The 24,264-nt window shown below is 36.0% G+C and overlaps 1 protein-coding gene across 2 annotated transcripts in view; it reads left to right on the top strand.

Annotated features, from left to right (window-relative positions):
* Positions 1 to 24,264, top strand: part of VRK1 (vaccinia related kinase 1) — a 55,115-nt gene that overhangs the window by 18,482 nt on the left and 12,369 nt on the right. For both annotated transcript variants that reach the window (XM_014957398.1, XM_014957399.1), the window contains exons 2-12: positions 6,314 to 6,472; positions 8,035 to 8,090; positions 12,395 to 12,464; positions 12,859 to 12,946; positions 14,017 to 14,125; positions 14,266 to 14,358; positions 15,319 to 15,451; positions 16,714 to 16,834; positions 17,879 to 17,937; positions 19,119 to 19,297; positions 24,027 to 24,120. In XM_014957398.1, coding sequence (XP_014812884.1) covers positions 6,319 to 6,472; positions 8,035 to 8,090; positions 12,395 to 12,464; positions 12,859 to 12,946; positions 14,017 to 14,125; positions 14,266 to 14,358; positions 15,319 to 15,451; positions 16,714 to 16,834; positions 17,879 to 17,937; positions 19,119 to 19,297; positions 24,027 to 24,120 — 1,156 coding nt within the window. In that variant the 5' untranslated portion in view covers positions 6,314 to 6,318. The remainder of the gene's footprint in view (positions 1 to 6,313; positions 6,473 to 8,034; positions 8,091 to 12,394; positions 12,465 to 12,858; positions 12,947 to 14,016; positions 14,126 to 14,265; positions 14,359 to 15,318; positions 15,452 to 16,713; positions 16,835 to 17,878; positions 17,938 to 19,118; positions 19,298 to 24,026; positions 24,121 to 24,264) is intronic.

Here is a 24,264-nt window from a genome sequence, read left to right on the forward strand (position 1 = left end):
CGTCTCCCGTCGGCGGTAGGGAAGGCCGGAGGGGAGAGAATGGGGGCAAGTGGGTAAAAGTGCATTTTCACCCTTGGGTTCCGCTGCACCCCCGCTTCTCTGCTTCCTCTAAAGCTGCCTTTAGTGGCAGCTGCCTAAGTTGCTTTCCTTCGTGAGTTTTGTTGGGTGTTTTTTTCGCGGTAAAGCGAGGTGGAGTCAAAGCTATACTCAGTGCCACTTAGAGGTTTGTCACTTTCAGGAACATTCCAGTGTGGCTAACAAACAAAATAGCACCTTGGTTGGGAGGCATTCCTGAGTTTTCCTTTAAACTAAACATAGTATTTTTAGGGGTTTTTTTTAGTACAAACCTACAAATCACAAATAAAAATCACCAATTTTAGGATCAGGACAGGCCTGTTGTGACAGAACTGGGCCAAGCTGGTTTCTGTCTTGTCAGTGGTTGTGGTTTTTCTTCACTTCCTAATTCTCGCCATTTGCCTTCCTTGTTTATGACTTATGTGATTGCAGTTTCTTTCTGCCTGGTTTCTTTGGTTTTCAATTTGTGTTTAAGACTTTTATTAAATAATAGGGATTCTATAGACCTTTTTTATCATTAGCAAAAATATAACATTGTGAAGCTTTCTGTAGCTACTCCTGTGTCAAAAGACTTATGCTTTCCTCTATAGGAATAAGCTGTCCACTTAATTCTTGGGGATAATTTTCAAATGAGGTAGGATTCCTAATGAATTTCAGAGCTGATGATTTTTATACAGTATGCCAAACTATTGTAAAACCTTTAAGTGTCTCGCATGCATAGGTACTTGCTGTTGGTTTGGTGGTGAGGTGATTTGGAGTCACAGATAATTTGGCACCTTATAAAGCTCAATGTGTTTTTTGTTGCAGTAACTATCTCAGAAATGCTCAGGATTTTCAGGAGAATCTTTAATACTGTTCAGAAGATGAAAATATATTCTTGAGAAAGCAATTGAAAATTAGTTAGCAATGCAGTAATTCCTCTTGTAAATGACTATTTCCTGTCTCTGAAGAAGCTGCATTCTATAAAAGTCTGTCACAAAACAGTGTGCTTGTTAAACAAATGAAGGGAAAAAAAAAAAAGGTTCCGTTTGCCCAGTATGGTGCTATTGTGATTAATTGCTTCTCATTAATTGTGGTCCTCGAATGTACATTTATTCATTTTGTCTAAAAAGACTTTTTCTTATTTCTTGGGGAAAGAACTCTAGCTCCTCTTCTTCCAAAGTACCATTAATTGCTAGGTATCTTAATCGCCAGGAAATGAGATTATAGCAGTAGTCAACAATGTAACACAATGATAGACTGGTCACAGAATGTCCAACTTCTGCAAGAAAGTCTTTATTCACCATTTATGTCACTTGTTATTACAAGTCACTGATACTTATGATACTTTTTTTTTTGGTGGTCACTCCTATGAAACAGTTCTACAGTATTCAGAAGTTTTAAACTATCATATTCTTTCCCTCCCAGTGCTTGAGAAAAACTTCTTTTTGTTTATTGCTTGTCTTTATTTCCTTCTTTGCAAGCAGACTTACATGTCTTGATATGACTGATGATCAGTATTAATGATGCATAGATTTCAGGTCTTGCTGGGACTACCTATTCATGAAGAGCAGCGCAGGTCACCAGCATGCCTTGTCCGTGTTGAGAATGAAAATAGGTCCTACTGAGATAAATAACCGTAAAAATGACAATTTCCAGAGAATAAAAGAGGAGGATCAGGAAGAAAACAGTCTGACTTAGCACACAGCAGAAATACTTTCTGCAAAATAAATTTGATTTGTATTAATTTCAGAGTTTTATTGAGAATGGTTGCCAAAACAAGTTGAGAAGTGGCTATTCATATTTATTCCAAGAGTTCAAGTATCGCTAGAGTAGCAACCATTGCAGACAACATTTGTAAAGATAACACCACTAATAGTGCTACCGATGCAAAATTGTCTGCATATCTCAAGTACAGTGTATTCAGTTTCTTCCAAGATGTTTTATACAGGAGAAGGAGGAGAAATAGCCTTTGTAGTACTAAGAGGCTTTTGGAGAGAGTTTAGACAAATAGACTTCTGTTATTCATACTTGTTAGCAGCAAAATCTTTGTTTTGAGCATATTGTAGCCACATGAAATGCTGCTGTTTACAATCATGCACCTTGAAAATTGTTCTTGTCAGATACCTTAGCTAAGTAGGGTCAGGTCTGCCTGATACTTGAATGATAGTACAGTACTTGACTTGGATGGCACTCTGTTTCCAAGGACTTCAGCGTGGTTGCAGGCACTAATGAATTAATCTTCACAATACCTGTGGGATAGAAAATATTTCCACTTGCTGATGGAGACAGGTAGTTGAGATGCAGGCAAATTAAAGGTGATTTTTTTTTTTTTTTTAATTTTATTTTTTTGTGTGCATATGTGAATTTTAGAAGTTGATTTTAGGGAGAAGTAGATGACTTTGTTCCAGTTGTGCAATGTACAGCATGCAGCTCTGCATCGTGTTTGCTTGTTCATAAGTTTCCTGACAAACCCATGTTTTGCATGTATCGCAAGTTGAAAAGTGCACAAAATGATAGAATTCGCACTAAAATGTCATTATCTTTTTTCATTATTTTGCTCTTTTTTTCCCCTGGTTCTATATTTTCATGTAGAAATTTTTTGCTGTCTCCAAGTGTTTTTAGCTTCAAGCAATAGAAGGTCCTTGAATGGATTTATCCAAATAAATGTGAAAGCATGTGCAGCCATTGCTTAAATATTTCCATGGATAACAGCTTTTTTGTAAAAGAGTGAGTGCTTAGTATTGTGCATGCTGCCCATTGAAAGCGATCAGTGTTTGGCACCTATGGCCTACTGATAGTTTGACCAACTTGTAAGTAGGCACAGTGCCATCTTAACAGATGGATATGAATATAGACAGCCAAGAAACCATGTATGTGTATCTAGTGTATTTGTTAAGGGCAGGGTTCCCAGCTGGGGACGTTCAAACTTATGTCCGTTTTGAATTTTTGCTTTTATGGATAAAGGGAAGTTGTCATTAATATCTTTTTTTCGACTAAATACCTTCAGGCATACAATTATTGACCATGTTAAACAAAAAAAAGGAGGGAGGGTGAAAGATGGAAACACCAGCTCCTTCTTTAACACTCCTGAAGAGCTATTTTAAGTAAACTTAATTCCCTTTTAAGCGAGGCTAATATCAAGACACTCACTGTGAATGTCAAAGATGTGAAGTGTATCAATAGTTTTATATCATTGGCTTTCTAGCTTTATTGAAAAAGAGACTACACATTTTTCTTTTACTGGAGAGCAGCCTGTCCAGCATTTGGGCACCTAAGTGCATGTGTCCCAGTCTCACTGGAATTATTTGTAGTAACTTAGAGGTCAAGAGATGCAGTCCTTCAAGCCCTCTTCATGTCTCTTAACATTGTTCTTAGCTTGAGGATGGTATGCTAGTTTTGCATACGTGTTTGTACCCCTTGGATGACAGTGAGTGTAATTTTGTCCCACATCTGAGTCATTAGTAACACTGCCGATTTTTGCACTTTCTTTTTCTCCTTATCTGAGTCAGTCTTGGGGCTCCAGGCTTCTGGTTTATTTTCCCATTGCTGCTACTTACGGTTTCAGTCTGTCCTTTGTTTCAGTTATTTTCCTGATCAGGGTGTCCTGAGAAGCTACTTAAAGGTCTGCTGTGATCTTTTTGGCCTGCTCTTGTAAGTGATATCAACAGGTAGCCATTCCCACTACTCTACGTTCCTTCTGGTGCTTTGACACCATTATGTTCTCATTGGTGTGGTCTTAGCTGAGACAGCTGGACTTGGATTTGGTGCTTGGAAGTCCCATTTTTCTCTTGGAGAAAATCTGGAGAAAGAACCTTACTTGAAGAACAGTCCTTGAAGATAATAATAAAAAAAAAAAAAAAGATGAAGAGGTGTAAAGAGAGGAGTTTCTTGAAGACAGGGTATGGAAAAAGATGTGGGTAAAGTTAATCTTACAGTTTTGGCATTTTACACTTAAATTTTATCTTGATTATAGGGAAGAATGTTACTGTATAGAAGTAAGTGGAAATGTGTGAAAGAAATGCAGAATTAAAACATCCTGGTTTGTGGTAGTGAGGAAGCTTGTGCAATGTAGGTATTGATAAGTAACTGCATCACAGGAAGAGACTGGTATTTCTTAATACTGTTTCGTTGAAGTTATTTGTTTAACTGCAGAACACATTCAGAAGTGGTTCTATGACACAAAGGTACTTCTCAGATTAGTAAGAAACCTGAAAAAGCAGAACTTATCTTTGGCATGGAATCCTTCTCTTCTGTGTTTATTCCTATATTGAATGACTGTGGTGGCTGCAGACAGCTTGCTGGCAGAGTCCGATACTCTCTGACCAGGTTCTTTCAGCTCTTCCACTTATGGGGGGCATAATATGTCATATCTAATTTACATATTTGAAGACAGTTGATGTTATATGGGATTCCTGATTTAGGAGTGATATAAAATATACTGAAAACAATACAAATGTAAATTACACTTTGCAACGTATAGCAATTGCAATGCGCAGCTCACTCACAATACCAATGTGATTCCCATTATTGGTCTCTATAATGTACTTACTGTCATGCTGCTGGTGTCCCCAGCCACTGGGAAGGAATACCTGGGATGAAACCAGTTCAAACCCATTGCTCTCTTCAGAATTCTTTTGCTAGTTGTTTAGTTTTTATACTCTTATGTTGGGCTGAGCCTCCTATTCACTCCCATCACACTGGCCTGGCTAACCTGGGGAGACATTTACATCACTGTTTGTTTCACTTAACAATTTTGAGCTCCACTCAACTGTTGTTTAGCTGTTTACATAAAAACAAAGGCCACCTGCCAGTCTCTTTCCTGTTCAGTGAGCTCTTTGGGCACATCCCATCGCCATGGAGTGTTCCATCCATTGTCACGTTCTACTCCTAGGGATTTAGTCAGTCATAGCTGCAGACTTGAGTATTAGTATACAGAATAACATTTTCAGGAAACTTGACAGTTATTCTTGCTTTTATTAATGGGAGAAATGTAGAGAAGAGGGTATGGGCTTCTCTCTCCAGATGTTAGTTGAGTGACAGACATTACTTGGGGAAGAAAATTTCATGAAGATACTACCCAGTCAGAAAAGAAGCTTGTAGAGGGAGGAGCACTTTGGAACAGCTGTCATAGTTATGTAGTTTTCTATTTGGGAAATTAAAAAAAAGTCCTAGAGGAACATGAAAATGAAAAGGGGAAGACTGATGTAAGTGCATTTGGCTTTAGGGTTATTGTGTTGAGTATCTAGACTAGGAAAAAAGATACTTTGCCATCCAGAAACATCCTGAGTTGTGTATTAATATTCCTTCTGCTTCCCCAAGCAAAATAAAATACTAGTAATAAAATCCTACCAGTCAGAATGGTATCTTTTAGAAAATAACTGTGGCTCTATTTGTATGCCTCGTATCTTCATAGGGTAGAGGGAAAGATCAGTTCCTTGTAGAAGATGTCATGAAGGCGTTTCATGTAAAGAGATCTCGTGCACTCTTTGCCATATCATGGCTGCATATTCAGTGAGTTCTTATTGAATCAAAATCTGGCTCTCCTAAAAACTCAAAACGTTTATTTGCTCAAAATGAGACCTGTTCTGCACAAAGATGCACGTGTTTGGTTCCAGTCGGCTGTTAACGTTATTTCTGGAAACATTGCTTACCTGAGACCTGAGGGTGGGAGAAGGCAACGGCAGTACTTTTACATTTAGGATCTCAAAATAGGCAGTTATGTACTAGTTTGTTCATGATCCACTAAATGCTGCTCTGTGAACAACAAGCAGACTTTCATTTTTGTTGCTTGCAGGTATATTAGAGGTAAAAATAATTAATTGAATGGCTTAACTGTTTTTTATATGTTCTTCAGGAAAACTAATGAGCTTTATTTCATTAGTTTACTTTTTTCTACGTTTAGACCTATGATTGGTTGTGATTGATTAAGTACAATAGATTCTGATTTTTTTTCTAGCATACTAAGTCTCCTGATAGGTTTGTGGGTTTTTTTGTTGGGTTTTTTTTTTTTTTTTTAAGATTTTTGCTCTCAAATTTTTTTATGATGCCTGGAAAAATGAGTTGTCTTTTACTTAGAATTCAGGCAGTGAAACTACTGCATTTCTTTTAGAGTATCTTTGTAGTAACAAATTAAAACTTAAACAGTCCATACTTTTTCATTCTTCTAACAGATTTCTACGTAAAATATATCTGGTAAGCATGTAAGCATGTGCTTTTTTGTTATTATTTTTCCTTCCCTTCCTCTCTCTCCCTCTAGGAAAAATGCCATATAATAAGACTGCTAGAAAAAGAGCCCCTGCAAAAAGGAAACTTGCTGAAGTGTTTGCTGTGGGGGAGGTTCTAGCAGATACATCAAGAAAAGAGTGGAAATTAGGTGCCCCTATAGGGCAAGGAGGGTTTGGACGCCTATACCTTGGTAAGTGTAATTATCTTTGATAATGCTTCAGAATGAAGAATGAGGTGTTTATCCTTATTCAAAGCAATGAAAAATTGACCCTAAGTTAGAAATGCAGTGTCTTCAAGTGGTATTTTTCACTAGAACCTTAGCTTGGTTCATGGTCTTGGAAAAAAATGACAAGAGTGGACAAATTGTCATTGTAGGAACTGTGGTTCTTTGAGATTCGGGTGGTAGTTCATTCACTTTTATAAACCAAAATCTTTATTACTTTTTAGCAGTGAATGTATAGCTTAGCATTTATTTAAATTTGATTTTTTGGTCTGGCTGAAAGAAGGGATTTTTTGCATGGGTGTCCTTATGTCACACATTCTGAACTGAAAGTGTCTAAGCATATTCTATGGAGGCTACTGATTAGCCAGTATTTTGGCTGGTTTTCACTTTGGTGCTGCTTTGGACTTTTTCATTGCCTCATGAACTTCTGAGGTGTGTCATATGCTTTTTTTATGTAATCAATGCTCAAAACAAGCTGAAATCTTGTATTCACAGTTTAAAGCCTCAGCACTAATCTTGTTTTGCAATGTTGTTTATTGAATCCAAGGAAGACTTTTAGTGGATAGTGGTCTGTGCTTAGTTATTTGAACAGATGAATGGATAAGAGAGATCTTGAGAATACCTCAGGGAATTAAAAACCTTGATTGCCCCTAGTCATGTTCCAAACAATTTTGAAGGTATGAAAGTTAATGTGATCATGATAATAAGATTTTCTTTTGTATGCATTTATGGTCTTTTTCCTCTTGGTGGAAAAAGTTGCACGGAATTCATACTGAGTTGAAAAAAAAAATAATTAATAAGCCGTCCTGCTTTCAAAGTGAACAGGCTGCAGCATAAGTGGATTAAGAAGAAAAACAGGACCAGTGGGGTGGCTTCTTGCCAAAGAAGCTCTGTAGTACTTACTCAGCCTTGCTCAATGAGCTACTAAATTTACTGAGACTTGAGTTCCAGCTCACTCAAATTGTGTAGTCCTTCGTGTTAAGAATTCCTGCTTTGTTCAAGCCAAAGCTTGCTGTCTGTTTGCTTCCCCATCATTTGCACAAAGCTGTGCCTCTGACTGTTCCTGTACTTCCAGCTTGCCTGACTTGATGCCCTTCATACCTGTATCTGCTGTCACAAATAGCAACAGCTTAGTAGGAACAGAAAGTCAGTTTTGGTTATGTGACATGGCAAAAGAGTAGAGAGAATGTTTATCATCTTTATGTCTGCAACTGTGTATGTTCATCGCAGTCCTAGAAAACAAAATAAATGCTATTGAGTAGGCAAAAGTTGTGGAATTATAAAAAGGACCTCCTTTATTTAGTAAACTGCCTGTACTCCTCAAACAGAAGGGGCAATGCAAGACCATGTCTGTGTAGAGTAGTCTTGCCATATAGAGTAGTTCTCGTACCAAAGTCAAAGGTACTGATATATGTTCACATCAGTACTTAATGGCTTTGTTGTTTGTTTGTCCATGCTGCATAGTAAATAAGTGTATGTTTTGTGATAGTTCCCTCTCCTACTACTAATAAACACTTCCTTTTTAACAGCTGATGTTAATTCTTCAAAGTCGGTTGGCAGTGATGCACCTTATGTTGCAAAAGTGGTAAGAGAGCATTTGAATCTTTACTTCACAACTTGAAAATGTTTGTTCTAGAATACCATGTGTAATTTAAAAAATATTCTGACTAAAAATAATGCAGTTGCATAGTGCTGTTTAAAATAAGTGTGGTGTGCAGGAACACTGCAGAGAATTGGGACTCATGTCTGAGGGTGGAACATCAGTGAAGTTCATAAAGGTTCATGAAATAGATGAGTTTCTGTTTCATTTGCTGCTTCCTGTAAGCAGCCCAAATATCACCAAATGAATGAAATCTGGCTAGCTTTTGGAGAATTTCTGTGATTCAACAGTGAGTCTGTGTGAACTGCTGCTCACCACTGGATGTTGGTAAGCTGACAGATGGCTTGGGAGTACAAACAGCAAAACTTTGATTCCTGACGTCCCCACAGATATAAAGTCCTTTAAATGTTTTATCATAAAACACATACGTATTCTAATTTCTACTGAATTAAAATGGCATTAACATAGAATTTTTTTAACCTAATGATTAGGGAGAAGAAAAAACATTGTTGATAGCTCATTTTTAGCCCATTGTAGCAAATCAGCAAATTGGTTTTAATAGTTGAATGTTTTTTATGTTTTTAATCATAAAATAAAAAAGATTTATTTAACTTGATTTGGCTGTAATGTCCTCTTCCTTAGGTATACAGTATTTTTTCTTAAATCTTGCTGTATTATTTTGTATAGATCCTATCATTATGTATGATTCCCTGATAAATTCTTAGTAAAAATAAACTGGGAGCATAGGAATATCCCTGGTAGATCCAGACCATTCATTACCATGGTGGTACTTCTGCTCCTGTGACAAAAGCAAATAACAGAAAACTGTACAAGAACTTCACATTGTAAAAAGTTATTTCTCCAGCACAGTTCAGAACTGCAATGCTTTAATCTTTTATTTTGTTAAACTACGTGGTGATACTGAGAAATGCTTTACTGCAATAGATGGCCACTTATGTAAATGTATTTATACTTTTAACATTTGTTCCTGAAAGTAAAAGATCAAGTTAATTTAGAATAAAATACATTTTAGTTAGCGTGTGCCTTTAATCTTGATATTTATATCTGCTGACTATAGGGAAACTCTAGAGTACTGGTTTTGATACTCTTCAGGCACCCCAAGATATTGTTGGTGACGACCCTCTTTCCGAAACGTTGCCACTTCTGAAAAGAGCGTTGCTGACGATGGAAATGCCAAACAGTCACACGCTGAACATCAGCAGACTGCTGCTGCCTTGGGTGTTTGTGGGCAGGAATTCCACACAGAGAAGGGGTCCCAGCCTGCAGCTGCTGCATGGTGGCAACCTGCTTTTGTACGACCAAGCTGCGCCATCGTGGGCAGGGGGTGTCCGTTATGCAGGAGCTGTGGCCTCTTAGAGGTAGATGATAGACGTTCCAGTTGCCAGCAGTGGCTTGCCTACAAAAGGCAATGGCTCCTAATTACTGGCTCCTGATGAGTTTGGACTGATCAGGAAGTGGAGCTCCATTTAACTTTCATGGAAGAATCCAGTTTGACTTGCTTGGCAAATCATCAGATATGCATTATTTTATGCTGTGAGTAATTGCTGTCCTCCTCTTCCCCTGAGTTTGAAACCTGTCCATCTGCTTCTCTTCCACTTTGGGCTCTGAATATCAGAAGAGTTGCCATAACTTCTGGGTTGCTTTTATGGTAGGCTCACTTTGTTGCAGCAGTTTGTAAATACCTCCATTGCTAATCTCCCAGATGACTACTTGCTTTTAATTTCTTTTGTAATTTTGTCTTTATGGCAATAAAGAGTAGCCCCAGTCTTCGTGCTGCCCTCACAAATGACCCATAACATATTATGCCTCTACAGTCTAGTATAACGCAACCACAGATAAGGGCCTATTTTCTGATGCCTGGGTGAATTCTAGTTGATCCATCAGCTGAAGCAAAGTGGTTAACAGCTTTGAACAATTATTAGTGTTTAACAAAATATGTGCTTCTATAGTAATGTTCTTCAAATTAAGCTATTAAAGCAGGATGGAAATTGGCTTAGTCTTTGACATATCCTCATAGTATTGATGTCTGAGCAGTATGAAATGAATCACAGTTTTTAGTTAAAAAGGAAATGCTTTTTAACATGTGGACCTTTCAGATGTCATTGTTCAGGAGTGGATACAGAGTTTAATAACACTTCATTAAATTGCTGACTGAAAAAGATCAGAATTCTTAAAATACTACTTGAAGAAATTTGTTGGGTTTCGACACGTACTCCATAATCTCTTTCATTATGATATCTTTTCTAATTAGACTTTAATTTCGGTTTTGCAAATCATGTGTTTAGAATGACCCTAGGCATAAAGTTGTAGAAATTTGTGTTTGAAGTCTTTCTGGTTTTAGCACATTATAGGATGACTAGTATGGCAAATATTGGACATCATTACAAGAGCTTTTTTAACATAGCGTATGCATTTATTTATCTGCATGTAGAGTTACTGTTATTATGGGGAAACAGCTTCATAGTCAATATGAAGATCTGTTTTGTGGTTAAATCATTTATCCATCCCCTCAAGTATGAAAAGATACCAGATATTCAGCATTTGCTCCATCTTGAGAAATATACATCTTTTTTTCAACACTGAGACATAGTTTTTGGTGGAATAATTTATGTAAAGATAAATATTTTAAGAATTTTTAACACCTACAGTTTTTGCTATGTTTTAGTAAGACAATAACATTTTTCAAACTGATGTAAATTGAATCAAAATAACATGTATAATTTATATTCTAATTAAGTTAGAGTATTAATGGATCATGCTACACAGGAACAAGTGAATAGGTTAAGTAATGTTTGTTCGAGATAACTGCAGTATAAGAATTGAGCTATTTAACCCTTCTCCTCTGTATAGATAATCTAATTTGTTGTCCATAATGGATAAATAAACTAACTGAAAGTAAATATACATGTACTAAAGTTTATGTGCACTGATCAGTTGGTCTAGTTGGGTTTTTTTTTTTTTGGCTGGTTCATGGCTTAAGTCCGAATATTGGTTCCACAAGGAGGGGCCTGAAAACCATTGTCTTGGCTCCTCGTTTATCAGGGCAATGCTGCTGGAGAAGGGGAGGTGGAGATAGGCAGTAGCTGTGTAATCAAGTGTCCAGGCCCAGGAGTGGTGCCCAAGCTGGTGTCTGCTCTCATTCTCACCGCTCCTCCTGCTCTGCCTCTGAGCCAATACGTCAGATGCACACAAACCCCACGTTCATCTGTGTGTTTGATCCCTTTACATTGCTTCCTTAATGTCAGACGACAGGAAACCTCTGTTAACTGAGTGGTACAGTCTGGCCTTTAGCAATTTTCTGGGTCACTGCATCTGCATTTAAAAGTTACAATTAAAAATATTAAAGATTGATGTTACATATCTTGGAACTTTTGCTAATATTATGCAATCATATTCTTTCTGGGTTTCTTTGCAAGTGATCATATGTATTTGTTTTTGTTAGTTTTTTTTAAGGCATAGGATATTCCAAAATGGGTATTTTCACTATGGTAAAATGAATTTGGACATATATGAGTAACTAGACTAAAATAAATTGCTTAAGCTTATCTCAAAATCAATCAGAAATTGCAAGAGTTTAAATCACTTTTTTTTTTCTGTGCTAAGTTCTGGAAATGCAGTCAGGGTACTTGCCCATTTGCAATTTTTGCAGTATTTCAAAGCTTTGCTGTTTTCAAACCAATTTCTCTCTTGCAGTTTACTTGTAATATGTGGTTACCATAGATTTGTCCCTAGAAAATAGAACTGAAATACCTTCTGTTAGCTTAAATAAAAGATAGACTCTGAGGTCAGGATAGGTGTAGTTCTTATAATTTAGTTTAAAAGAGAAATTGTGAAATCCTTTGTAATTTTTACCTTAATCAACTAATGTATGAAGAGAACAAAATACCTTAAGTTCAGCAAGAATTTAACTTTTGTTAAGATTTTTCCATCATCCAGCTATAATCTGGAAAATCTGAGATAGTGACTGTTGTTTAATGTTCTTTGCTAAACTTTTGCTGCCAATTATTCGTAATATTTCTATACTTTTCAGTTAATTTGTGATTCTTTAATCTTTAGTTATGGGAAAGTATTATTTGACACCCATAATGTTATGAAATTTATAATAAAAATAATTTTTTAAAGCCAATCTTTCTTTGTGTTTATCAGCACTGGGTAGAGCATTTGAGGGAAAATATGTTTTTATAGGGTGGATGTTACGGTTTTTGAGCTTTTAATAATTATTAGATACTAACAGAGCAGTTTTTAACTAATTTCAAATTGTCTTAAAGGAACCCAGCCAGAATGGACCTCTTTTTACTGAGTTAAAGTTCTACATGCGAGCTGCTAAGCCAGATGAAAGTAAGCAGTCTATTAAAATGTTTTTAATGAATTACAAGCATTTAGGAAAATAGAGCCTACAGGGGTAAGGTCAAACTTTAAGGGAATCTGTTTAGGTAATTTAAAAAATTTTTTTTGAATTATTGAAATCTGATTCAGATATATAGTAAAACTAGGGTATTAGGTAAGATGTTGTTTATAGTTGTGTTGATGGTATTGTCTAAACTGAAACGTCAGTTGCATCTCTGTCTCTACAGTGGATGCGTCATTAAATTTCCAGTGTACTTTGCATACAAGTTTCCATTAAATAAGCAGCTCACACGTATGCAGAAACTGTTAGTAATGTGAATACTCCCTTTTTATGCAAGTCTCTACTGGTGCAAATTCATTAACTTACCTTTATTTGTATTTTCAGTTCAGAGTTGGACTAAGTCTCATAAACTGAAATACTTAGGTGTACCGAGATATTGGGGTTCCGGCTTACATACAAAAAATGGAAACAGGTGAATATTCTTTTGTTGACATATACTGGGATTTATGTCATCCATAACTGCTGTCCCCTTTAACCTCATTACTTTATAAGATGTATTTTCCACCTATCCACTGTCCCCTTTAATTGATTACTTTATAAGATGTATTTTCCACCTATCTTAATTTCTGCTATGGAGTTTCATGTTTATAACAGTGTGTGTTTACTGAATAGGTACATTTCTCTCAGTTTTTTACTCAGTGTCTACTGTATTCTTTGCAAATTAGTTTTCATTTGTCTTCAGTGTTGCTGTAACACAGCGATGCTATATGTATGTGGTTTAGCAGCGTGTCATATTTAAATTAAAATAAAGTTGACTTCTAATGTATTGTAACAGAGCGATGCTATACGTATGTGGTTTAGCAGCGTGTCATATTTAAATTAAAATAAAGTTGACTTCTAATGTATAAATCCTTGAATAATATGACTACCTTTAAAGTTTTTTTTCTGGTGCGATGTGCACTTAAAGAGTATTTTCACTCACACATGCAAAGGAATTAGTGCTCCCTCTAAATCTATTTTATTTTCCCTAGGGATTTTTTTTTTTTTACTTTGATCTAAAATCTAGCTCACTAGCTAAAATAGCTAGTTAAATTTGTCTTCAGTCTAGGTATAGTTTCTAGTATTGTTCTATGTCATGAAGGGGTTTTGTTACTTGAATGTTATGTCTGTTAATATAACAGTACTTGATTCCTTGTGGGCTTTCTCTAAACAGCTGTGCTGCAAAGGAGGTTTAGTATTCTCTGGCAGCTTATAGTATGTCAGGGTACTTGTTATACTTGCATAAATAGCCAGGAATAAACAGTTCTTTAGATGGACAAACTTTTGACTAGCTGATGTAAAAAAGTTAAGAATTAATGTCCAATAATAAAAAAAAGTATTTCACACATACTTGTTTTCCTTGTATCTGCAGTTTATCTTTTGAGAGAAATGTTTTCAGTCAGTAATTTGTACAATTAGCACATAGATAAACTACTTTGCTAAGTACAATTCAGTAAGTTTCCTGGTTTTCTTGTTTTGTTTTGTTTTTTTCCTTGAATTTAGTTACCGATTTATGATAATGGACCGATTTGGCAGAGATCTTCAGAAAATGTTTGAAGAGAATGCAAAGCTATTTCCCCATAAAACTGTACTACAATTAGGCTTGAGAATAGTAAGTTTAAAAAATATATTTTTACAACCTGCTTTCCCCATGTAAGTCTTTCGGTTAAATCCCACTTTTGTGCTGAGTACAGGTCCTCTGCTGGGTGGAGCTGGGTACTGCATTTATATGACTGCATTTTGTTTTGTTAGCTTGATATTCTGGAATACGTCCATGAGCATGAATATGTGCATGGAGACATCAAGGCATCAAACCTTCTTATGAGTTACAAGAACCCTAATCAGGTATTTCTGATGCATTTTATTCCTCATGTTTTAAACCTCCTATTTGACAACACAAGTGCTTTGAACCTGTGAAATCTAGCAGAAGCTCATTTTTAAGAATGTATATGGTAACATTATTTCTGCTTGACATTTGTATCTAGTTAATATTCTACGATTTTTTTCATGCATTTTGCTGGACAGTTATCAAATTGACTATTTGGCCTAAATAATATTCTAGAGAAATTCTCAAGATTAAAAAAAAGTGATTCACAAATAGGTGTTTGCAGGTGGAAGCTTAAAATTATATAGTACAGTGGTAAATTATGTTTGCCTGTCTGCATTGTTACCTTATTCCTTTGTTCAAGAAATCCATCAGATAAGTGTTCTGTTACTTGGAAAAATTGGTTTTTAAAGTGTTGATTGTTCCACTTGATTTATGGAAGTCTTTCATTTTTCTGCATTTTTAACTCTCTTTACTATTCAAACTGCATATTAGAGTTTCAGAATTATGTATGTCATCTTGCCCAAATGTTTTAGCTCATAAAATAAGTAAAATAATCTCAGTTCTCTTAAAGTAACTGTGGCGTTAGTGAGAAGTCATAGTCCCTTGTAATGTTCAAATGGGGCAGCAGACTTTAAAGAGGGTAGGACAGTAAGTGTATCTGTAATTCTATGAACTTTTTTCTTTTAATTTTTTTTTTCCATTTAATCTTACTGGTAGTAACTAACTGTTTTACTGTACTTGTCCTCTGCATCAGCAAGAAATTACTTCCAGATCAGACTGCTATATGGAAAATAACAAAGCCTATCTGACATGTTTTCAAATCATGTGTAGTAATCTCAATAAAGCACTGAGAAAAGATTATTTAAAGTCAAAAACCTCACCGTTTTTAGTACTTTTTAAGAAGTTATGAGAATGGTCAGGAGTTACATATTTTTTTTGGCGTATTTTTTTGTATTTATTCTTTTGGAAAATACTAGGTGTACTTGGTGGATTACGGACTTGCCTACCGATACTGTCCTGAAGGAGTTCACAAAGTATATAAAGAAGATCCTAAAAGGTGTCATGATGGAACTATTGAATATACCAGTATTGATGCACACAAGGGTGTGGGTAAGGATGTAAATAGGCATTTGTGCATCCTTTTTATAAATACAGAAGACTTTATTTGCTGCGTTGAGTTTTGTAAACAATCAGGTTTCTGAATCTATATAAAAATATATTTTTTCTTCTCTATGGATTATGCTGGCATTTTTATTTTTTTACAATTTACTAACTTTTACTTTGATATTAATTTACTGTATTTTTAATGTAACTTTCTTAAATTGAGAACCTTAATTTATAAAAACTGTTAAGATGTTTACTGTATTGCTTTGTATTCACTGAGTAGAAATGGAATAGTGCTTATGAGATCTTGATAGAAAAACAGGGCCTATTTTCAGGAGATAAATAGTTCCTGTTATCAATGTGAATGCTATTCCTTTACATTTGGTGAAGATGCAAAATATTCTTTATCTTGTTTATAACTTAATATTTAGAAGATTTGTAAACAACATTTAATTATGAAATATTGTTTCATAATTATGGCTGTAGTCACTGAACATCAAAGGGCAAGAAGTGAGAAAAAGCTGAACTTGAGGAGTCTATGTCTGATTAAACATTCAGATTTTATAGTGAATTTACTTTCATTCTTAAATTTGGTTTTATTAGCATAAAAGTGTGTCCTGCAAAAATATTAGTTGTTGAAAATTATTTACTTCAGGGTAAACTGTTGCACCTATGCTTAAAACTGAACATGGACAAAGATTATTTGATTTGCCCATTTAAAGTGTAGTCTGTGGTGAATGTACATGTAGGTAGCTGGGATTTTTGGGGTGGGTTGTTTTTTTTTTGCAAGGCTTAGGGATCTGATCTGTTATTGTCCTCTGTTCAGTTTTTAGGCCACAAAATATTTCAGCATGGTGTGATATTTTTTTTGGGAGGTGGGGTTTCAGCACTATTACCTTTTTATAGAAGGGAAGTAAAAAGTGTTTTGAACAGAAAGTCAATCACTTCACTAACTTGCTCTATGTTTTCCACAATCTGAGTACTTAAAAAGCTTCCCAAATTGGAATAACTGCAGCATGTCATGTCCTTGAGTAGAAGAAAGAGATTGATAAAGGACTTGAAAATGAAGTTAGCCTTCCAGATGTAGGAACAATATTTTTCCTTCCTTGCTTTCACGCTGAAATAAATAACAGATACAGTAGGGTTACGTTGTTAGCATTAGCTTTCTTTTGTCTTAACATATTTACAAATTTTAACTGTTGCTAAACTGTGTGTGCTTTTATTAGCTGCTCTTACAGATCTTTTTTTATGTGTGCATTTGTATTTAGCCCCATCGAGACGTGGTGATCTGGAGATCTTGGGTTACTGTATGATTCATTGGCTTAGTGGCCATCTACCATGGGAGGATAATTTGAAAGATCCAAATTCTGTCAGAGACTCAAAAATCAGGTGAGAAACTACTTGTGTTCTTTCCCTTTTGAAATTGAAGAGGGGAGTGAAAATGTCTTAGTGTAGAAACGCTTTGTACATTCAGTATGTTTCCTTTTGGCAAGTAGACTCCTGGTTTGTATACCCCTCAGTTTCCTTTCGTCGTGTCTAATATATCCTTAGCTTGTAACTCAACTTTACTTGTGCTACACTACAGTCTTCTTTTGCATATGTGAGATGCTTATTTATCCACCACAGTATTGTCACTTCAGAATACTGCCATGGTTAAGCCAAAAAGCACTCTTACCAGTATGCAGGTAACCGTTAGTCCTGCTTTACAGAAAGAGAAGCCTGGAGTGTGAGTAGCTTTTATAACACCGTGCTCTGAACGGCAGAGATGAGAGCAAAAGATGGATCTTAAATGTCTTTGAGCATCATTCCAACTAGAGGACTACTAATGTGGCATTTTTTAGTTATTTTTTGTCCTTCTCCCTGTTATATTCCTTTGTCTTCCCCCCACCCCCTCTCAACCCTCTCTTGTCAAATATTTAATATGAAGAAAGCTGTAACAGCACAGCAGTTTCTGTCTCATTGTCTTATTACCAAGTATTCGTTATCTGTCTTCCTTATATCTACTTTTAACACTTTGGCCTCCATCAACGTTAGCAAAAGCCTCCTTTCCCCCAGTTATTATTTTGGCAGGGGATCTGCTGTGAATAATATCAGCTAAGAAAAAGAGTCCTCTAGGAGGAGGAGGTGAGAGAGCATTGGTATGGGAGGGTTTAAAATGGACCAGTTCTTTTCTTTCAGTCTTCTACTTGCTTGCTTTCATAAGAATCAAAAACTGCTGAACAAAACTGTATTTCAGATTGTCTGGCATTCCTCAGGTTCTCAAATGTACGACGCTCCTAAAGATGGCTGTACTAAGCCATATGAAAGGTTGATCTTGTAGTGTTTCCTGTCTCTGACAGTGGCCCAAGCTGGGTACTTAGGAAGTTTATCAGAAACGGGGCAAGATTCAAGCTTTGAAAGAAACAGTAATTTTTGAATAATTTTATTTTTCAGATGTAGAGACAATATTTCAATTTTGATGGACAAATGCTTTCCCGGGAAAAATAAACCAGGTAAGGGGAACTATTTTAAATTAAAATACTTTGGTTTGTACCACGTGGCAAACATTCTCTAATAACTTGGTTTAGTGTCCCTTTTCTCTAAAATAATAAAATTCATCAGTCTGTTTGGGGGCCATCACCAAATTGCAGACAACTTTAGACAATGACTAGAAGCCCTGAAATTCATATTTACGTGTTGAGTGCATAGATGGGAAGGCTGTGCTACTCTGTATTCAAATAAAAACAGATCAGTTCAGTTGCTTCAAAAGGTGAGGAGTTATCAGACTGTCAGCAGCTTTTTTTGCTGAGAGGTGTGTCTCAGGCATTCTACTCTGATGTGTTGCTTCTTTAAGTCTTCCTTGTTTACTTAAATTTGTACATATTTTTCTTCTTACTTTTATCAGCCACAAAGTGGCATGAATTAGCTTGCTGATTAAGAGAAGTTGAGACTCTTTGTTTTGGCTGCAGTTATATGAACTGCAGACACTCTGTTGCTTCTGAATAAAGACAATATTAAGTATTTGCAAACATGAGATGTGTAAATTGGTTTTGCGCAACTGAACTCCAGAGATTCAAAATACAAAGTAACACAAGCTAGAAGTGGTGGTTATTTCTATTTGGCATTGGTGATTTGCTAAGCGGATTTTTTTTCTTTTAAATCTGACTCTATTAGAAATACATTTTCTTGGGATCTTAAACTTAAATATTTAGTTATTTCCACCTACTTCTGGTGATCAGAAGAGAGTTTTTTCTGTCAAGTGTGACTTGTCTGTTTTTTCAGTGGTCAGTTATTTCATGGTGGTTTTTTTAATGTATGTTTCAGTCTTGAACTGGTGAAATTCTGAGATAACATGGAATTTCTTTTTGAACATTTTAAAATATAGACATAAGAAATAGTATGTAAACAACCATTCACTGGTGAAGATTGGTCTATTACATTTTTTATAACTGACTGTTTTCTTTATTGCAATGAACGTGTAAAAAAACAGTGATGCTGTCATCACTGGGTAATGAACCTTGGTATAATTTTTTTCTAAAATGTGTTGTAGTAAAGTCATAATTATGAGTTTATAAATAACCATTTAAAAAAAATAGCATAAGTAGTGCATGCATAATTCCTGACTCTTTTGTGGTAAAAGTGAATGATTAAAATGTTTTCAAATAGAAATTAATTGGAGGTACCATTTCTTTAGATGAAATAGCCAAATATATGGAAAAGGTGAAGCTACTGAGCTATGAAGAGAAACCTGTTTATCAGCATTTCCGAGAAATACTTCTGCAAGGTCTTAAGGCCATTGGGCAGAAAGATGATGGAGTACTTGACTTTGGCTTGTCAGAGAATGGAGACTTGCAAACAAACCCCAAGCAAAAGGTTTTACTCTAAAAATTTATGTTAGTTTTTAATGCATTTTTTGAGCTTAAGTAAGAGTTAAAGTGGTATTGGAAGTAGATGATATAATTGCATCCAGTAGGAAATAAGCAAATAGTGAAATGTTTGTTTGATTAAGTCCTACTCTTATGCATTATTTGTCTAATTTAACTTCACTAATTGTTATTAAAGCTTAATACAGAATTGTGTTCATAGTTGTACTTTCATAATAGATAATACCTTGCATAACAGAATGTCTATATGTAGTTGTAATGACATTTGAACAGGTGAACATTCAGTTAACTTGTTTTCCTTAAATTGGTAAAACTACAGATGGGTCAAAATACATGTAAGGGAAAATAAGTCTAGCTTCTGTTTCATATCAGTTTCCTTCCCATGACTAGTTCAAAGCTTAGTTGTAATATACATCTTTATGCCAAGTATTTGATTCTGGAATTCACATATTGAATTCACTGTGATCTAATATGTTATTTATGAGGCTTAACTATAGTGGCAGGCTTAGAGGTATTTTATTCCTTGTATTTAAGAAGCCTTAAACTCTAGGTTTGGACTTCCATTTGAATACAGCGTAAGGACTTTTTAAGCCTCAGGGAAAGCGTATGTTAAAACGGTTTATAATAACAATAAAAAATGGTCAAATAATGGAACAATAAATATTATCCCTTGCTTCAAACTGCATTTATTACTTGTTTACTTGCATTTGTTAATAACAGGTGGGCAGTTTATTGATTCCTTTAGCATGAACCAGGGAACTGAGAATTATAATACAGCATAATAGTACAAGAATTCTGCCTGCTTACTGACATGATCAGCACTTTGTTAAAGATGGGCAAAAAGCATGAAAGAAAAAAAGCTGTAGGATTTTGAAGTCTTCTGAGGATATACATCCACCTTTTCTTACTTCATGTTGCCCAGTAAATACTACTTTGGCGAAAATTTTACAACCACAGTCTCTATACTAATATTTTCTGCTGAACTGAGTGTAAAGATCTGTCCAAAAGGAGTGTTCATTAGCATAAGTTCTTCTGTTCCCCCTGTGGATCGACATGGCTGGAGACCTGTGTTTTGGGAAAAAAAAAATGTCTGTTTTTAATGGTTGGCTGGTTTCTTTGCTGAGTAAGTTGGCCTGCTGCAGAGCCAACATCTGTGACCTTTAACGTCCTTGTCCAGCAGAGATGGCTGGTGCACATTTCCAATGGAATAAAACTTCACAAATCTTGTTTCTTTAGACAATATCAGTCCAGACCATTCCTGAAGGGTGGGATAATACTTTTCCATAGGTTCTTACCTACTAATGTCTCTTAGGAATTAGTTTTCACATTGGGTCTCTTGCTTTTTTTAAAGCTTTTTTTCTTTTTTTTTTTTTTTTCACTTTGAGGAACCATATGCATGGTCAGCTTGCTCAGTTGTCACAAGTATGTTTAAGCACTTATATAAAACAAGGACTGTTACTGGCCTGTTTGAATAAGTGCTTTCAGCTGCCCGCTTCATATTGCAGTGGACTTCATGCCAGCTACTGCTGGAGTGTCCAGACAGAATAAGATTGATTGCTTCAAATCTGGTTGACATAACCTGCTTGCTTTTGACCACATACCAGCACAGATGATTCTTCCGCGTTGGATTTTCTAGGCCTTGTAAAAGCTGTGGTGGACGCGAGGGTGTAACAGTAGATTGTCAGTCCTCCTTCCGAGGGCATATCTTGCACTTCTTTAAGTGCAAGAATGAATGGAAAGAGGGTCTTCAGCAGGGCATCTCCCTTCCCAGAATATATGTTTGGGAATTCATCCTGCTAGGTTGTTCTTCTTCGGGTATCAGCCATTAATGAAAGGCTAGGAGAATAATTCTAGTTGAGAACAGCTGGACACTTAGATACACAGAGGAAGAAAAGAAGACGCGAGGGTGTAACAGTAGATTGTCAGTCCTCCTTCCGAGGGCATATCTTGCACTTCTTTAAGTGCAAGAATGAATGGAAAGAGGGTCTTCAGCAGGGCATCTCCCTTCCCAGAATATATGTTTGGGAATTCATCCTGCTAGGTTGTTCTTCTTCGGGTATCAGCCATTAATGAAAGGCTAGGAGAATAATTCTAGTTGAGAACAGCTGGACACTTAGATACACAGAGGAAGAAAAGAAGAACACAGAATGCTAATTAAACTTTTATGTACTTTCAGCTGTGATAGGAAGCTCAACTTGATGACTGTTTTAAAGATAAGCTCCAAATTCCAAACTCTGTTAGAAATGGTTTTCCATAAAGATATTTCCCATTGATCAGTAGCATCTTGCCTCCGAAAAGCCACTGTCTTCTAGTAGGTTCTGAATTTATTTTGGCGTACTTAGCGTCTGATTTAGAAAAGAAAAATGCAATCTGGCATCCACCCTTGAGAAGATGGTGACTCTCAACTTGATGACTGTTTTAAAGATAAGCTCCAAATTCCAAACTCTGTTAGAAATGGTTTTCCATAAAGATATTTCCCATTGATCAGTAGCATCTTGCCTCCGAAAAGCCACTGTCTTATAGTAGGTTCTGAATTTATTTTGGCGTACTTAGCGTCTGATTTAGAAAAGAAAAATGCAATCTGGCATCCACCCTTGAGAAGATGGTGACTTCTAATATCAAGTATTTATGGCATTTTGGCTGTACTGATCTTTTAACCACAACAGGTCTTAAGATACCTACTATTCAGTTCCTTTAGGGCAATCTACCATAATACTTTCTTAAGACGGTGTTATTTGCTGTTCTGAAGATAAGCTGTTTCATAGTTAGGAGACAGTATTTCTATCTTCTGTGCAAATAAATTCTTAGAATGCAGGATTCTCCAGTGCTTTCAGCTCGAAGAGCTAATTGAGCCATGATGTGCATTATATGTTGTATATAAGCATGGTTGTTCTGGAATCTCAGTCACTCTCCAGTACTGGTATCTAGCTAAAACTCACAGATGTCTGCTATATTAAAAGTTAACATTTTATTTTCTGTGTCATGACTCAAGTTTCCCCAGATGTATAAGTAAATTAAACACAGTCCACAGTTCTGCTGGAGGATTTTGTTTTGTTTTCTGTATAGTAGATGCATGTTGGTTTCTGTGTGTGGTATTTTGTAATAGTTTTAGCAAAACAAGAAGCTAACAGTACCATGTGTTGAAGGAAATATCTGGAGCTCTTCACTAAATTATTTAGGGTAAGGACCACATGTTACTTTTGTTTAGTGATGAAGAGTTGCTGGGAAATATTGGGAGTCAACTAAACTGGAAAAATATGGACCGTAGTGATTTGTGGTTCCTTCTAACGTTCAGTTTCAGATGCGCAGGTGTTGCTTTTGTCAGATGAATGCTGCCTGATTTCTACTGCTATGTAATTCACCTGCATCAAGATTAAGAAACGACTTTTTATTAAATAAGCTTGGAAACAAGATAAATGTATTTTGCTTTTGTGTGGCGTGTATTGGATATCTGTTTTTCTGATGAGCATTTAAAATGTTTTCTAGTACAATTGGGAGGAATGCATTATCTCTCATATAAAAGCAGTACAGTGCTGAAATAGTCCTCCTTAATTTTGGTCGGAATGAACAAAAGTGTCTGTGTTTATTCCTGCCTAATGCATCACAAATCTGCTGACATGCTAACCTTGGAGTCTTGGCTGGCGGTAATCAGGCCTGTGCACCGGCAGGAAAGATGTACCTAATGCACTCCATCAGTGCAGTTTGCATATGGAAGTTCTCACAGGGGAGCTGCCCTGTGCCAGCTGAGGGTTACCTGCCCACTGCAGTTATTGTATGTAATTATCGAACCAATCTGTTCAGCCCAGCAGGGTTTAGATGGTAATCATGAAGCAACACTTTGGAAAGGAAAGATGTAATGCACTCTCCCCTTCTCTTATGAGCCATGTGAAGTTGTAGCCACTTTTAAAGCTGTATTAGTAAAGCTCTGGTTTCACACAATTAAAAAAAAAAATTAAAAGGGAAAGGTAAACTCTTCCAGTGTTCATCAAAGTTATCGTCTGTGTCTGATACAGATACAGGTCAACTCATCCTTTGCAAAAATCACATGGCTTTAAAAAAATAATCTTTCCATAACCACCTTAAGAATACTTTGCAATAGTAGGATTAATTGTAATACACAGATAATAACATTTCTATCCATTTAGAGGTTTTAAGATAATGTGCCTTGAATGGAGTTCAGATTTCCCAAGTACCACTCTTTGGAACAGAACCCATAGTTGCTATTAGAAAAAAATAATAATGTACTGGCAGTGGGTGTTAGCTACTTTTAAGCTGTGCAAAGAAAGCCTTAAGAAGCAAGGATCCAGATAAACTTGAATTTAATGAGGTGTAATTGCTTTTTAAAAAGCAATTAACATCAACTTTGGGTAAAATGTTTTTCTGTGTTGTTTAAGATTTTTCAGATTGCTCCTTTTGTAACAGTTATTCAATGTAAATAAAAAAAATAGGGTTTGATCATAAAAAGTTCTGTTTTCATACATTAAAATTTCAACTTCTAATGTGATCTGCAGATAAGGGAACTGAACTTTTACATTGTCTATTGCCTAGTATTCTTGCATTAATATATGAGTATTTTTTTTTCTACAATTGGAGATGTTTTATAATGTGGGAAGAAATAATGCTTAGAATTGGGGAATACCTTGTGAGTATATTTTCTACTTTGTGTGGTCTTTTCTCCTCTTGAGTTCAGTTCCCCCTTTTTTTTTTTTTTTCTCCAGAAAAAAGGAAAGGCAGCAGCTGCCACCAATGAGAGCACTGAAGCAGATATGGAAGATACAGGAAGTCCAGAAAAAAAGAAACGTGCTACTTCTAGTAAGTTAAAAAGATGGTTTTCCCAGTCACATGTACTGGTGTGGTAGGTTAACCCTGGCTAAGGGCCACGCTCCCACCCAGCCACTTGCTCCCCTCCTCAGTGGGACAGAAGGAGAAAACAGGATAGGAAGACTCATGGGTTGA

Source organism: Calidris pugnax, unplaced genomic scaffold, assembly GCF_001431845.1.
Source record: "Calidris pugnax isolate Ruff unplaced genomic scaffold, ASM143184v1 scaffold211, whole genome shotgun sequence".
Taxonomy (NCBI): domain Eukaryota; kingdom Metazoa; phylum Chordata; class Aves; order Charadriiformes; family Scolopacidae; genus Calidris; species Calidris pugnax.